The sequence below is a fragment of the Halichondria panicea genome, chromosome 3 (genome assembly GCF_963675165.1).
Source record: "Halichondria panicea chromosome 3, odHalPani1.1, whole genome shotgun sequence".
Taxonomy (NCBI): Eukaryota; Metazoa; Porifera; class Demospongiae; order Suberitida; family Halichondriidae; genus Halichondria; species Halichondria panicea.
The window spans coordinates 6581688-6597608 of record NC_087379.1 but is presented as its reverse complement, the minus strand read 5'-3'; the positions used below and the strand labels follow the sequence as shown (position 1 = coordinate 6597608).

The 15921-nt window shown below is 42.3% G+C and overlaps 2 protein-coding genes across 3 annotated transcripts; one reads left to right on the top strand and one right to left on the bottom strand.

Annotated features, from left to right (window-relative positions):
* Positions 1-212: 212 nt before the first annotated feature.
* On the bottom strand, positions 213-5367 carry LOC135333907 (progestin and adipoQ receptor family member 3-like). The gene is made up of 7 exons (XM_064528933.1): positions 5210-5367; positions 4807-4987; positions 3312-3474; positions 2815-2967; positions 2398-2595; positions 1560-1650; positions 213-472 (listed from the first exon to the last, which is right to left on the bottom strand). The coding sequence occupies exons 2-7, from the start codon at positions 4983-4985 to the stop codon at positions 285-287; spliced, it is 972 nt and encodes a 323-aa protein (XP_064385003.1). The 5' UTR covers positions 4986-4987; positions 5210-5367; the 3' UTR covers positions 213-284.
* LOC135333889 (uncharacterized) lies at positions 5366-15649 on the top strand. 2 transcript variants are annotated; one of them, XM_064528912.1, is made up of 17 exons: positions 5366-5619; positions 7247-7358; positions 7835-7994; positions 8427-8561; positions 9180-9302; positions 9483-9554; positions 9821-10009; positions 10488-10639; positions 11138-11249; positions 11543-11759; positions 12837-12922; positions 12993-13029; positions 13166-13264; positions 13468-13610; positions 14360-14484; positions 14804-14990; positions 15345-15649. In XM_064528912.1, the coding sequence occupies exons 1-17, from the start codon at positions 5457-5459 to the stop codon at positions 15456-15458; spliced, it is 2226 nt and encodes a 741-aa protein (XP_064384982.1). In that variant the 5' UTR covers positions 5366-5456; the 3' UTR covers positions 15459-15649. The 2 variants fall into 2 exon arrangements, with proteins under 2 accessions (XP_064384982.1, XP_064384983.1); XM_064528913.1 differs by having other exon boundaries at positions 13166-13265; positions 13475-13610.
* Positions 15650-15921: the final 272 nt, after the last annotated feature.

The window sequence follows — 15921 nt, the reverse complement described above, 5'->3', positions numbered from 1 at the left end:
GTAACCATGGCAACTATGTCCTGATCCATTTCTTACATAATAATTATGAATCCCGAATAAAAAGGTACACAATGACAATGAATGGATTGCAATTTGCACCTTCATTTATGGCCTATATTAATTTGTGAAACGGCCATAATTATATAATTATAACCACCAGAGAGTATGCATTGCTTATTATTATGACCTCAGCTAGAGCTTATATATACACGTACATATAGATATCATAATTATAATACGTAATACTATAAATGAACAATAAAAATTAATATGCCAAAAAATAATCAAACTTTGATTCCCAGGAATGTGTACAAACTCCACGAGTCATCATTGTTAGTTTGGGTCACTATTGTGCACGAATGAGTTCTCCAGTGGGTGAACACCACCACTCCCATGTGATGAGCCCAGCCAAACGCTATCAGGATCATAATATGCCACCATTGATGACTAGAGCCAAACATATTCACACGACCTGCACGGGATAATTATTTGTAAAATCTACAGTGCCTGTAACCTAGGGAGTAGAATACAAACATTATTTTGTACTTAAGTGTATCTTGAGTTTGGAACATTTCTAAGAAATGATGCTGATACCATTGTGTAGGTGAATGAATAAGCTACAAACATTGTTATAGTGAAAAATCATTTAGGTGAAAACGGGGATGATTGTAAAAAAATGTATGTAACATCAATTATCTCTGGAAGTAAAATGTTTCTAGAAAAATTGCTTCTACCAAAAGATAGACAATTTATTAACAATTACATGTGTAAAAAAATTAGACCTTAGCCGAAAAATTTACTTGAAATCTCTCCCTAAGCGAAAAGGTACCCAAAAACACACATAATGGAGTACGAAACAGCGTGTGTACTTATGTAACCGATTTTAATTCATGCATATGTTAGCTCAACTATCCACTAATGTTAATGCCAGAGTTCCAGACCTTACCCGACAACGGTTGGTGTTTTTCCTCCCTAAGCTTTTGCTCACTATAATAATTTGTTGCTGTTGTAAAAGCAACCACATACCCACCACCTTAGGTTGCCATGGAAACATTTTTGGATATGTTGAAGCTCAAGCATTCACCTACACTTTGGTATCATCAAAATTTCTTAGAAATGTTTTAAGGTCAAGATATTCACATTTATGTACCAAAATGTGGTATTCTACTCCCTAGGTTACTTGCACTGTACATGCACTGTAGATAATTATAAGAATTATCATGAATGTGACAATTTCAGGAAATAAATACCGTATAGCGTGTATATTTCGAGGGTATAAATGTTTGCAGTTTTTGCTGATCAAGCATGTATACCGCGAATATTATACCCACGAACTTAATATCGCATACAAGAAAGGATGCTATTCCGCGAAAATTAAAATCGTTCAAACGGTCAATCCGTAAAAGTTTATACCCTCGAAATATACCCGCTATACAGTACGTACTCCTGAACTTATAAAAGTATACAAAACGACACCATAATTGATGTGTTGGTCTGTGGTGACTGTATAGTAACTAATACAGTACATGCAGTGCAATTAACCGTTATTCTGCACTTGCCTGGGAATAATTTCTCTGGGAACTGACTGATGTAGAAGAGACCTCCCAGGAGAACAAGTACGTACATTACCAGGACCTTGGGCATGAACAACTGCAGGAAAACGGATGTCGAGTATATGTAAGCAGGGGCGTAGCTACCATTGTTTCCTGGTTGCCCAGAAACCCCCCCCCCCCGGAGCTGCTGAGAAAATTGGGCAGGGCTCCCTATAATTGAAATCATGCAGCACTGCCCATCTTTTCACACGTGGCTGCAAATCAATAATCAGAGCAGCACCGTGAAGCGTTTCACTTTGGCTTTGTCTCAGGTAGTTAGTCTCAGCTAGCTAGCTACCTCAAACAAAGAAGACCAAGACTTAAGTTCTAGATCTAGTATCAATCCTGAATGCTCCAGTATTCTTAGACTCAGCTCTAAGCACAACTTTATTCAGGAAGTGTACAAGTTTAGAACAATCTCAGCCACATGAAACCTCTCAGGTAAATGACATTTAATTGTTGCTCAGCTAGACTAGCAATACACAATTGGCACCTGCATGCCTAGTATGTTACGTCTATAGCTAGCTAGCTTCTCACAAACATGTAAAAAAGTCATGAACAGTCAATAAGCAGTAGGTGTGCCCCAATCAAAAGGGTGTGGCACCTGAAGTGGGTGTGGCCGCAAAAATTTCGCGGCGCTATTGCGCCGCTGATTTTTCTGAAGAAACCCCTGTCTCAAAAGTCTGGCTACGCCCCTGGTAAGGTAGAAACACTGTTATTCAGTACACTATATAATTTCTGCTGTACAAAAATGTCCTATACATGTACATGTAAAAAGCTATAATTAGTTGAGCTAATCACTCACTTGAACAAAAGGTTCTCCAAATCCTCCAGTTTGTAACACCCAGTGCATGACAGGGACTACTCCAGCAAAGATGAATGCTGCGTAGAGCATGAGTCGGCGGCGATACCAGTCGTTGGAGAGGTACTCGGAGTGAGCTTGAGCGAGGAGACACACACCCACCAGCACAAACATAGCAAACATGTAGGCCGACTCCCAGAACTGCACATGTGTATGTGTATGTGGAATAAATCACTGCATGGGCATCAGACCACATAATTATAGTGGTAGGTTTTGGGGTATAGACCAAAAGTACTTTTATAGACATGTATGAACATTGAAAGCTTAAGTAGATGTACGTATACACTGTCAGGTAATCAACGTGATTTCAGCTAATGAAGAGATCAACGTGTATTTTTAGCTATTATGAAGAGACCTCACCTGGTTGCAGTAAAAAGCATAGTATGCCCCAGGAAAGTAGCAGCCGCACATCCCCACGGAGACCCCGGCTAGGTCCAGACGAAGCCACCTTCTACTGGCTACCTCAGACTGACAGGAGAACAAGTGATAGCCGGCAGAACAGAACATGCACACCTGCAAACCAAACAGGTACATATGATTTGCGGTTGAGATTCAATATCATAAACACAAGCTTGTTTTACAGCACAGGGGTGCTCTCTCACCGTATAGCGCGAAATTAACTTTTGTAGAATTACATGTACCTCACCGTTAGCTATGTTCATGGAACAGTTTTCATGGAGGACTGCTAAACCCTCTAAAACAGCAAAAATTAATCACCTCGAAAAATTCGCGCTATACGGTATAAAAGCTTATGGAGCCGAGTGTAATGATGTCATGTATAGGGAGGATTATGGGAACAAAGATAAAACCGAGTGCATGGTCATTATTAACTTGAGGACACAAGATTGGGGGCTTACCTGGAAACAGAGATTCATGACTGTGAATGTGAAGTGGTCCCCTGTCTCTGCTCTGTTCTCAGGGAGGTAATAGAAGTTGTCGTACAACTGGTAGAAAGTGAACAAGACCAACCCCAGAAGGTGGGACCATATGTTGATCGTCTCGTTGGAGAGGATACAGGCACTGCAAAGAGAATATAATTATTGGTTAGACAGTTTTACTATAGGGATCGATACTTTACCATACACTTAAGCAACATGCATGACTGTGATGAATCGCTGCTCAATATACCTAAAATAGCCATGCAAGTAAAGTTGCAATCGTAACATGTTTCACAGCAGTGACAATAATATAGTGATATACAGCAAAAGCAATCAAACAACTACACAGCACAAAAACAATAAGTTTGATTCAAGCAGGATATTACAATCCTAGTCACATTTTGCCCTCTTTGCTACTGGCTCAACAGGAACATCAAAATATTTATCGCTCACAGCAATAACTAGATCGGGAAATTTCTTCACTTCCTTCCACTCGTCAGACCTCATCACTTTTGAGCAGGTGTCTTTGTCTTTAGTGATGAAGAACAGTACATAGTCCTTGAACTTTCCATCACCATAGTAGGTAGCGGTCAGCAAACAACAGAAAGTGTGCCGCATTATCCATTGTGAGTTGTATAGCAAACTCATTCTCGCACAGTGCTTTCAAACCGGGTAGTTCGTACTTTTCAGCTGCAAACCACAATTTTTCTGCCATGCTCACAATATTTGGTGCCTCGTCCGTATAGATGTATGTGATCATTTCTTTCCCAACAGCAAGAGTGATGTCATCGATTGTTACTTCATTTGATTTTGCTTCTTTCATACTAGCTTCGAACATTTTCTTAAAAACGGGTGATCGAGCCATAAGCATGAACTTGCTTGCCTGTACAAGCTCCTTCTCTGGGCCGAAGTACAGCATGACATCATTCAGACCTTTGTCAGTGTCCAGTGTAGCAGATAACACAGCAGAGAGAGTTGATACCTGAGGAATTTCAACCACTGGATTCAGGCGAAGGATGAATAAATCAAACCAGGTTTTAGCATTGAACTGGGTCCTACCATGACGATTCTTACAATTAGACTTATAAAAACACATACCCAGGTCAGTAGAGTCATCTTTTTTTATCGTAGCTGATCCACGGGAGAAAACAGTTTCTTTTTCATTGACTTCTTTATAATACTCCACCTGGACAAAATAACGCACTTCAGCAGATGTCGCTCCACTAAGCAAGCTAAGATGTAATTTATTAGACTTGTAGGCTACTTCCCATTGGATAGCGCCATTGTTCGAGGACAAACACTTGGACTTCACAGACTCATGGAGAAATTCAACTATTACTAAGTTATCAGATGTCGCCATTTTCAAAGCAATAAATCACATGACAGTTGTGGCCTCTAAATTAATTATGTATACTGCCACAGAACCTATGAATATTGTTAGCCCAATAATTATAATTCAAGTGATTGATAGTACCTCTTGACACATAGCTTGGGAGATAAGTGTGCTCTGTAGCCGTCAGTGATGTTGGGGTTTCCCTGCAGGAAGGGAGGTATGGCTGGGTATGAGTAGAGGGGTATCCCAAACCCCGCTATCTTGGTGGGGGGCTCTGGTTGATGGGGGGACAGTCCTGTCTCGATATCAAGCATCTTCATCGCTGTAGAAACAACTTAAAGTTAGGAAATTTCTAATCAATGAATCATCCATGCACTCAACTCTATTCAATACAAGTAGGGCATCTATACCCAAATACGGTTGCAAAACACCCATGTCTAGTAAAGTAGGAGGTAGACCTATTAAAAGTTTTATTTATCAGTATTTATTATTTGTGATAAGATCTAATGAGATAGATCATATGAACACTCATATGAACACTTGCCTTACACAGAACTTTTCTCTCTTCACATTAAGGTCAGCTAGCTAAGGGGTAAGATATCGATCAGGATCAGAGGATATCCAGTACTAGAGATGGGGTTTCTTCCATTGATGAGCAGCACCGCCCACATTTTCTGCAAATTTGTGGGTGTGGCTAGATGGGTGATGGTCCACTGATCACAAGCATGCTTTCCTGACAAGTACGTTTCAACACTACAGACTCGAATCAGAGGAATACAGATTAGCAAACCATGGCTAGTGTCGGAGGAGCTTCGATAGACGATGGTATGGACAACGTTGAGCTAACACAGAGTCAAGACACAGGGTATCGTCGCTACAGAGACTTGCCTCACCGTAGCTTCAATGAAACACTCAAAACTCACTCCAGCTTTGCAGTGAAGCTCTCCGAGACAGGTGAGAGCTCTCTGTTTGTGTATGAAACTCCCTTGTTTTATAGCTACAAAGAGGTTTGTTCCATTACTTTTTTTAGCTACGCAGCTTTGGCTGGCTGGCTGGCTAGCTGTAGCTTGTCCACTGCACTGTGCAGTACAGTACAGTACAGAGTTGATATCCTTGTGTATGTACTTGCGCTTACATAAACATAGCAGGCTTTAAAATAGCTGAATGTGTGCATTGTTTAAACCGTCGCGTCGAATATGCCATCGCCAGAGTTAGGGCATTTTCTTTAATGCAGTAAATATGAATAATCAGTGGAGCATGAATAAACAGCAGATGGTAAAACAGACATTGAAAAAGTTGACGCTTACGAACCAACACTCAAAGGCTTAGCTACTTTCTTAGCTAAATTGTCTGTGTTCTCAAGAATTATTTAAGGCGCCGCTAAAAAATAATTACGTTTTGGACGACTATAAATGTGTACACAAAACAAGCAGTGCCATGATTATGGGTGAACTGTTCAATTGTAGCATATTTAGAGAGGTCGCCTTAAATAGAATAAGTATGATATGCTTGTAGTTGACAGATCTGCATGTGTCTGGTCTATAGACTGTTAACGTGTCCATTGCTTGGAGACCTCAATAAGGAAGCAGTTCTAACTTTTGAATGGAGGAGGGTATTGAGTGGAAACACCCTGAGGCTGAGGCCGGCCCTCGAGTTTAGGTTGTGTGTGAAAGCAACCACTGTCAGTGGCCACTAACCACCGGCTGTGTAGTAGTACCATCACTGTGTGTAGTGAGTGGCCTTCATAAACTGTTAATTTGTGAGCCCTGTATATGTGACTGTGTGTGTGCACTAACTAACTGTAACACAGACACACATAGCATACATTCCAGCCAGAATCAATTGCCAAATGAAGTGTCTCTTTGGCAGACCTGAAATGGCATTAGAGGTGTGTCCCTCTGATGTGCCTGTGACATGCCTTGCTAACATGTGTTATTAACACCTGTCTCCTTAGTAATGTAGCTCTTGAGTATGACCATAAGATGTCAGGGACTAAACTGTACAGGAGTTGTGTGCCACACACAATTTGTATGTAAAAACTATCCTTTTTAATCTTAGCCTTTTGCTAGAAACACTAATGCATTCCTTTGATGCTAACAGAAGAGATTCATGTGCATAGCTTGTTTGTGTTTGTTGAGGCTTCTTGGTGAAAGCTTTGTTTACAATCTAGTGTTTCTCTCCAGAAGCAGTTCAATATTCAGTGTTGTGCATATAGAGCGTATATATGGCAGTGATGGTATGACGATAGGTGACTTGTTAGGGCAAGAGCAATGAATTTCCTTGTATGTTTGAGGAGTTACTACCATTGCTGCTAAAGTGTAGACTGACTGTGGCATATATAGAAGTGGCAGTGACATGTGATACATTACAGGCAATTAGTGTTCTCGTTAAGTACAATCAAAGGGAAATGTGGGGCAGCCATAGATATACAATTAATTCAAGCACAACTGGTAATTAAGTTATTGTGCTAACCCACAAACTAAATACATGTTTGTTGTACTTAGTACTCGGCATACCAGTATCCATGGTGATGCTTGTGAGTATGTGTGTTTCTGATACTTTCTCTCCTTGATTTCTGCAGCTGTTGATTTTCTCAACAAAGTGGCAGCGGCCGAGGAGCAGCACGCACAGCAGCTCATGAGTATCGTTAAGAACTACCGTAAAAAGACGGCAGACAACCTCAAGAAAGACCCGTGAGTGTGTGTGTGTGTGTGTGTGTGATCCGTGAGTGTGACCTGTGAGTGTGTGATCCGTGAGTGTGTGTGGTCAGTGTATATCGTATAGCGGGTATATTTTGAGGGTATAAACTGTCGCGGAATGATTATTAGAAAGGTTTTTGCAGATTTAATTTTTGCGGAATAGCAGCCTTTTGCAGCATGCATGCATGCGATATTAAATTCGTGGGTATAAATATTTGCGGTTCATGCTTAATCAGCGAAAACCGCAAACATTTTACACCCTCGAAATATACCCACTATACGGTACATTGTACATGTGTCCTGTGAGTCCAGAGTGCAAATGAAGTGGTATACCTTTCTTCATTATTCCTCTTTAATTACTAGAAAGGTCTATTGTCAAACACTTTACTTTCTGTTTCTCAAGAACAATTAAGGCCCGCCAAGATGGCCTTCGTTAAACATTGTCACGTTTACTAAACACACACATCCAGGCTGATGGTCAACAGTACAGGGTTCAGTGCGTGGGAGAGTCTGATTGGAGAGGTGGAGAGAGAGTCGAGGAGCTGTACACAACTCTCTCAGAAACTCACAACCTCCGTCAGTCAACAACTGAGTGACCTCACTGCTCGAAAGAAGAGTCTTATCAAGAAGGTGAGAACAGACCGTCTCTAGATACATGTATGTACATGTGTGGTTACCATGATTAATTGGAATGGCGTTTAATTATACATTTATTGTCAGGAATATTGCATTCCTGATGTTGTACACGTGTAGTCTTTGTAGTCTTGCCTTTGAATTGTATACACTTGTGTCTAGGAGTGCTGTTACTAGCAGTTAATTCTTTGTGTTTTTCCTATGTTTGTATATATACCCACAGCTTATAATGATAATGGCTTCAGATCAGTACATGTATCGACTAGCATTGTTGTATAACAAGTGTGCATAATTTCACATTATGTAGAATAACAATAATGTCTATAGCTCACCACTGTTTTACTACACTCCCTCACACACCCTCACACTTCAACCCACACGCCCTCACACTCCACTCAACCCACTCACTCACTCCACACCCTCACACAGTGGTTTGCGTTTCGTGACGTGTACATGGGTCGAGTGGACAAGATGGAGGACTTCACTGGCAAGATGTACAGAGAGTATCAGGACCAGTGGACAAAGTACGCAGAGGCCCTGGAGAAGGGGGAGGAGGCAGTAAAGGTAGAGTTAGAAGACTTGATAGCAAGTGTATAAGGAGAGACAAGCTCACTAAAAATCATGTAGCATTTATTGAGCTTGCATGTGTATAGTAATTTCAGCACTTGCTCACTGTTTGCTGTAGAAGATACCGTATGGCGGGTAATTTTTGTTGGTGCAAATGTTAGTGTGGACTCCCCAATTAAGGATTTCAATAGCTTGTACTGTAGGATAGTGACGTTGAACCTATTGCGATAGATTATATAGTTTCGCAAGTTTTAATTTACGGTATGTGTAAGTGTTTCATCTTTATTAGGCATCCCATATTAGCTATACACAGAGCTTCTAGTTGGCATTCACATACATCAGCAATTATGCCGTATAGCGCGAAATTTTCGAGGGGCTGAAATTTCGTAGTATGCATGGTCTCTAAAAGCATTTCGTTGAATAAATTGTTGCTTACCTGAAACATTCCCTGGTCACGCCTTCAATCTTTGAACGTTATCGCAGATAAGTCATTAAGTCTAATAAAGAATAATTTTCGTGTAGAATTGCTAACTCGCGAAAATTACTCCTCGAAAAGTTCGCGCTATACAGTACTTCTTGAGTGTGTATGCTCTCACTGTGTATCCCTTGCTATAGGACTCCATGGTGCTGCACAGCTACAACACTCACAATGACTATGTGATGCAACTGGCTGGCTTCAACCACCTCCACGATGAATTCTATGGCAAACAAGTCTTCGACATGCTCAACGAACTGCAGGTATGTGTGTGTGTGTGTGTGTGTGTGCCTGTGCGCGTATGTATGGGTGTGTGTGGGTGTGTGTGGGTGTGCGTGGGTGGGAAGGGAGAGGGGGTGGCTACATTGGCTAACCCAGACACATACCATAGTCAGTCCCAAATGCTCTATAAATTGCTGTTATGTATTTCACTTTGCTCGCAGGCAGTACACGAGGATTTGGTGAAGGGGTTCAAACATTGTCTGCAGAAGAGGATTCAGTATGGAGAGGAGAAGGTAGGCACAGTGTACATCTAGGTAGGTAATCCTGTCTATAGTGGTCACCCTTGTCTATAGTGGTCACCATTGGGAGACCAAGTGGCTGTAAAAGAGGTGCCCTGTATACAAAGGTTGAAACACATTCTGTGGATACTTTGTGGAGTCCATTAACCTGGTTATATATATAGAGGGTGGGCCTCCCTTAAAAGTGTCCATCATTCTTTACATGGACTTTTGTACCTTGTGGAAACGTTATTTGATTATTAACTTTTTCCCCCTATCAGTTGAAGACGTCTCTCTCTCATCTTTCTGACCTCCAACAAGTCCTCGACTCCATCAGTGCTCCAGCCGACATCTCGACCTTTGTTACCAATCAAAACGTCCTGGTTAAAGAGTACCCTCCTCCTCCGTGTCAGTTCAAAGCTCCTGACCTACCCACTCCCAAGCTACCCGACACACCCCCTGTAGACTTGGTGAGCTCAGACTACCTGTAGTAGACTAATGCACACACGCACACACGCACACACACACACACACACACACACACACACACACACACACACACACACGCGCGCGCGCACACCCCCCCCCCCCCCCACACACACACACACACACACATAATTGAAACTCCATACTGGAGAAGCTGGAACTTCTGTCCCCGATAGTGTTTATATTGTATCAAGAGTAGGGTAGTTGTGTTTGTCCTCCATGCATTGTGCCACTATTGAGCCAGTTGATCTCCAGTGACTTTGTTGAATTAAGCCATTCATGTCTACATCTGTTGGTTAAGTGACTTGTTGTACGTAATTTCATTTTCATTATCTTTCATCGTTACTCCATCATATCCAATAAACACCTAATAATTATGTGGTGACTTGTATATATAGCTTGCCACATGCACCTTTCAGTCACCATGCATCGCTAATGACCTCATCTTCCCCCCCCCCACAGAGCCCCCTGGAGGGCCACCTGCAGCTGGTGGACATGACCCAGGCTCCCCTCATCCACGCTCACGAGGGCATCAAGAAGAACGAGAGTGACGTGGCCACTGCTCTGGAGCAACTGCATAAAGAGTACCAGTCCGTCAAGACACTACTCGACAGGTGAGTATAGTGGGTGTAGTGTGTGTACTGTGTAGTGGCCGTGGGTGTAGTGTGTGTGTACTGTGTAGTGGCCGTGGGTGTAGTGTGTGTACTGTGTAGTGGCCGTGGGTGTAGTGTGTGTACTGTGTAGTGGCCGTAGGTGTAGTGGGTGTACTGTGTAGTGGCCGTGGGTGTAGTGTGTGTACTGTGTAGTGGCCGTGGGTGTAGTGTGTGTACTGTGTAGTGGCCGTGGGTGTAGTGGCCGTGGGTGTAGTGGCTGTGGGTGTTACAGTAGTGGCTATGAGTGTAGTGGGTGGCAGGTAGGTATAGTGTGGAATGTGTGAAATGAGAGGGAGGGGGGAATGTCGTCAGTGTAGCATACGCTCTTAAAAAGCTGCTGATATTGCTGCTGTTTGTGAGAGTTAACTGATTTAGATATTTTCTATTATAGCATTGAGCAGAGAAAGCAATAAATTGCTCAACAAAATTCTTGCTTAACGTGTTGCTCTGCCCCTGTAGTTACCGTGACAACCCGGCCCTGGGCGACCCCAACTCGTTGATTGAGGAGCTACTGGAGATGAGGAATAAGATCAGAATAAAAGAGGTGGAGCTCATTGTCATCAGGGGCAAGGTCAGTTATGCATCGAGTACACGGTAAAAATAACGATTAATTTTCTATTTCGTACTTTATACCCTTGACCATTGTTTCTAAATGCATGTGCACTGTACATGTACGTGGAACGTTGTAAATAGCTCTTATGGTTATAGCTATCTGAATGTTTTTATTGATGGCACTTGTACTGCATATTGTTGTAGTGCATAGCATTGTGCAGTACTTCACCACACAACCCCCCACACACACCCACACACACACACACACACACACTCACCCCCCCCCCACACACACACCGCACATGTATTCAGCTCTCACTGTTCACTCACCTGAATGTGGAGGGTGCGTCACCAATAGGATCACAGATCAGTATGGAGGAGAACTCCCTCTCCCCCACCAACCTCTCAAGGGGGCGTCCAATCAAGACCAGTACGACCTTTGTACTCGGGCGAAGTCATGAGTTTTTGGAGGACGAGCGGAAAATCAGAAAATTGCAGTTGTGCTCCTATTGCAAGGGAGTCATTCAACGTGAGAGAGAGTGGGTGTGTGTGGAGGGGGAGTGGGTGTGTGTGGAGGGGGAGTGGGTGTGTGTGGAGGGGGGGTGGGGGGTGTGGAGAGTGGGTGTGGTTATGTACGTATCAGTTTGTACGCATGATTGTATTGTCTACTAGCTAACTTTGAGTGTATTTACATAATTAATTATGACGTTGTAGCCTCGTTGCCCAGCCCAATTGTGAGAAAAATTGTTTATAGCCTGTGTCTATCGCATTAGTGCGAATGTGCTGGTTTTCTTATGGTGTGAAGCTGCTTACCTGTGAGTTTATGGCCCTCCATTGCGTTTATCAGGCCTGCACACTCAGTCTGAAGCGGCTCTTGTCTACCAGCTACACGCAGCCTTTATTCGAGGCACTTATTTACAGCTGAAGTGATCCTTACCAACAACAATGGAAAAGGGTCACTAAAGTAGAAAGCTAGAATTGTGATTGTAGTTTAGGCTTCTGTGCTGTGTATACTAGTTCACAGTGCATACATGTCTATTGTTATTCATGTCAACAGCCGAGGGTTTAACACTTTATTGCTCTAGTTAACTCAAATTTACGTTCGGAACGATTACCCAGATTATGGGTAAACTAACACCATGCAATGGACACCAGGCCTTTTCCGACATAGCGTTCAATTAGAGAAAAAACGGCCTGTGACCGAGGCCAATGACGTTGTCAATGTATCAAGGGTGTAATAAAAGTCATACAGTCCCTACCGTGTTGTATATTTTTGGTACGTAGCCTTGGGGCATAATTTGGTAAGGGCCGCTATTGTATTTGTATTTGTATAACATAAGAACCCTCGTGTTGTGTGCCATATACAGGCAGCTCGCCCTCGGAGCTTGTGCCTTGTATATTGAATACAAGACTCGGTCTCGTGCTACATGTATATCTATGTTATATACATGTATAGTACATACTATTATGCGTGTACAACTGATTGCCTAATTTCATGTGTATTCTGCTGCTCTCAGAGATACCCCTCTTCCACTGTTGCTAGTATACAATGGTCCAGATAATGCGTACTATATGAATTCATCACGTTTCATTCCCATTCTTTTAGCTCCTATCTCTCGAGGCTTCAAGTGCAAAGTGTGTAAGACCACAGTCCACATCAAGTGCCAGAACTACATCCCCTACTGTGAGGGGGTGAGTCTACTAGAGCCGTGTGTGTGTGTTTACCTAAACCTGTGCTTTGATTCATTTCCCTTTTTTACAGCTACCTCCAACCAAGGACCCAGCAAAGTTTGCTGCATGTAAGTAAACTGGTTTACAAACTTATATTAGTACTAACAGTGCTTGTACGCCTACATAATGTATGTCATGATCTTTGACCTGTTGTACTAGATCTGTAGCAACACTTTCTGGTATTGACAGAAACTTTTTTTGCAGCCGTGTCTAAAGTGACCAATCGTCTCTCGATGCTCCTACAACGCAAGACCAGCAACGCCCCCAGCAGCAGCGGTGGCTCTCCCACTGGATCATTCGATGGTGAGTATTCAACACACACAAACTAATAACTGTGGGCTGTGTGTATGTACATGTATGTATGTTAATTGTACACAATGCCTATAATTATGTCCTGTGGGAAACTTTATTGGGGTGTGCTACATTTGTACATGTAGCTTGTGTGTTTGGTCTTTGGAAAAATTGTGAATTTTCAACTTTTTCTGTCTCAATTTTCCATCCCACAGAATTTGGGTATGATGAGGATGAGACTCTGGGGGGCTTGTATGAGCTGCCCCCCCAACCTCCGACTAGAACCCCCTCCAGGAAGACCACCTCTCCTGAACACCTTCCTAAACCACCACCTCGTGGAGAATCACTCTACTCAAGGGTAACTCGATTGCATTCACAGCTAATAATCTGCTAGCTCATAGTGTCAATTTGCATGTTCTACAGTCTGCACCTTTGCCTAATTAACAGATGTTTCTCCCACGCAAGAGGGTGTGTATTGAGTATGAATATCGTTATGGTATAGTGTTGCGAGAGGGTGTGTATTGAGTATGAATATCGTTATGGTATAGCGTTTTTCGTGGAGGAGTGACATACAAGCCGCAATTACTATAACTTGAGTATTCTTGCGTCAAATTTTGGCGTGGATAGCCTAGCTAGAAGAAGGTGACAAGGGCGTATCTTTACTACTCTCAGCTTTTACTCGCCCGTGTGAACTTTTACAACGGATATCTCTTCGTCTGGCCCTCTGGAAGGTACTCAGCTACACGCCAAGAAAGCTTGCTTGTAGTACTTACTGCTCTTATAATTTGACGCAAAAAATAGTATCTGTGTTATAATTAAATTATATATGCGGTTTTGATGCCCTCTTGTCTTATTCATGCATCTTCATAATCATAGCATTCTTACACATAGCTATTCATACAATAATTATAAGCGCAACAGACTTCTGAGAAAAAATGCTGACGAATAAATAAACAAATAGAACTCATGAGGGACCATCATAATTATCCTAACTTTAACTGTGCAGCTTGTTACCCACTTTACACTTACTTCACGCTCAGTGTTGTATATATACTGTTAATGGCTCTGTTGTGATAAACCTCTCATGGTTCTACCATCCTCCCATAGGCTGAGATTGAAGATGCCCTGACCCACCATAGCTTTGAGCAGACCGTAGAGCTGGCTGATTCCTACAGCTATTGTGTGGCCATGTATGACTACACCAAGGTCAACCCTAACGACGTTTCTCTCATGTAAGTATAAGTATGACATTGTCAACATCGTTAACATGCATGTTCAGTCAATCATTGCATTATGTGCAATTGAACTGTGGCATTGCTATAGTGTACATGTACATGCATGCTGCCTATTTTGGTTGTTCTTCCATACACCCACACAATGTAGTGTGAGGAAAATATAGAGTTTTGTGTCTCTTTTTTGTTTCCCTCCTACACATCAAAGTACACATACATGTACGTGCATATGCACACGCACACGCACGCACGCACACATACACACCCACACCCACACACACCCACACACACACGCACGCACGCACGCACACACACACAGGGCAGGGGATGTGATAGCTCTCATAAACACGGCCAGTGGAGATTGGTGGAAAGGATCTGTTGGAGACAAAAAGGGTTATTTCCCAGCCACATACGTCCAACTGGTATCCCGTGGCAACATTATCATGAGAGCAATCTATGACTACTCCCCTCTAGACTCTGGGGAAATCCCCTTGGAGGAAGGACAGGTGGGTGGAGCTATTAGTGTGATATACATGTATATACAAAATAATGGTGTGGGCAGTTCCATTTTGTATTTGTCAGGGTAGGGGATTTGTCACGCTTTTCTTCAACTTCTAGTAGTTTATGTATATAACTGAGAGACATGCACACACACAACACATCATTTGAAAGGTATCTTTCTAAGCTATTAGAGAAAATTTCGTAAAGGTTTGACATTGGATCACAAATGGATCTACAGTACTAAAGTTATGGCTATTGAAAGATGGTCAGCTCTCACACACTTAACACCCCCCCCCCCCCCCCACACACACACACACACACACACACACACACACACACACACACACACACACACACAGATTGTGATTCAGACGCGGTGTGAGGGAGATGGTTGGCTGTTTGGCAAGTCGGGAGTGGATAATGAGGGACTCTTCCCAGAGAACTATGTGCAGAAGTTAGACATTGTTAGCTAATTATATATAGCAATAATTATATTTTTCTCTTTGTTAGCAATGTAATTTTCATCTGTGTGCAATGCTATTACAATACTATTGTAGTGTATATACGTGATATAAATTCACTGCTTTTAATTTATTATTACTGTAGCTATAAAGTGAAAACGATTGCCTGAATGTTTCCTACATGTATATACTGGTATACCGTATAGCGGGAAATTTTCGCGATTGGCTCCAGAGCCCTCAGCAGAAATTTTTGTGGGTTCTAATATTCGCGTTTCAATGCCAGGAAACTACACCCATCAATACTTTGCATGCACATGTGAAAATACCTGGTGCGTGGGAGTTTATCCCGGTTTTAATTTTCACATTACTGCTCTACCCTCGAAAAACGCAAAATTTTGCACCCCACGAAAATTTCCCGCTATACGGTATATGGTACGTGCAGGTGCATGACCTTTATTATATAAAGTAGCATGCA

Bases quoted from the DNA above. Each gene is read 5' to 3' on its own strand.
- LOC135333889 (XM_064528912.1), top strand. From the start codon at position 5,457: ATGGCTAGTGTCGGAGGAGCTTCGATAGACGATGGTATGGACAACGTT. The intron at 11,250-11,542 runs GTCAGTTATGCA...ACATGTATTCAG, and splicing joins TCATTGTCATCAGGGGCAAG to CTCTCACTGTTCACTCACCT. The intron at 13,265-13,467 runs GTGAGTATTCAA...TCCATCCCACAG, and splicing joins TCCCACTGGATCATTCGATG to AATTTGGGTATGATGAGGAT.
- LOC135333907 (XM_064528933.1), bottom strand. From the start codon at position 4,985: ATGAAGATGCTTGATATCGAGACAGGACTGTCCCCCCATCAACCAGAG. The intron at 3,475-4,806 runs GTACTATCAATC...TTCTCTTTGCAG, and splicing joins CCCAAGCTATGTGTCAAGAG to TGCCTGTATCCTCTCCAACG. The intron at 2,596-2,814 runs GTGAGGTCTCTT...ACACATGTGCAG, and splicing joins ATGCTTTTTACTGCAACCAG to TTCTGGGAGTCGGCCTACAT.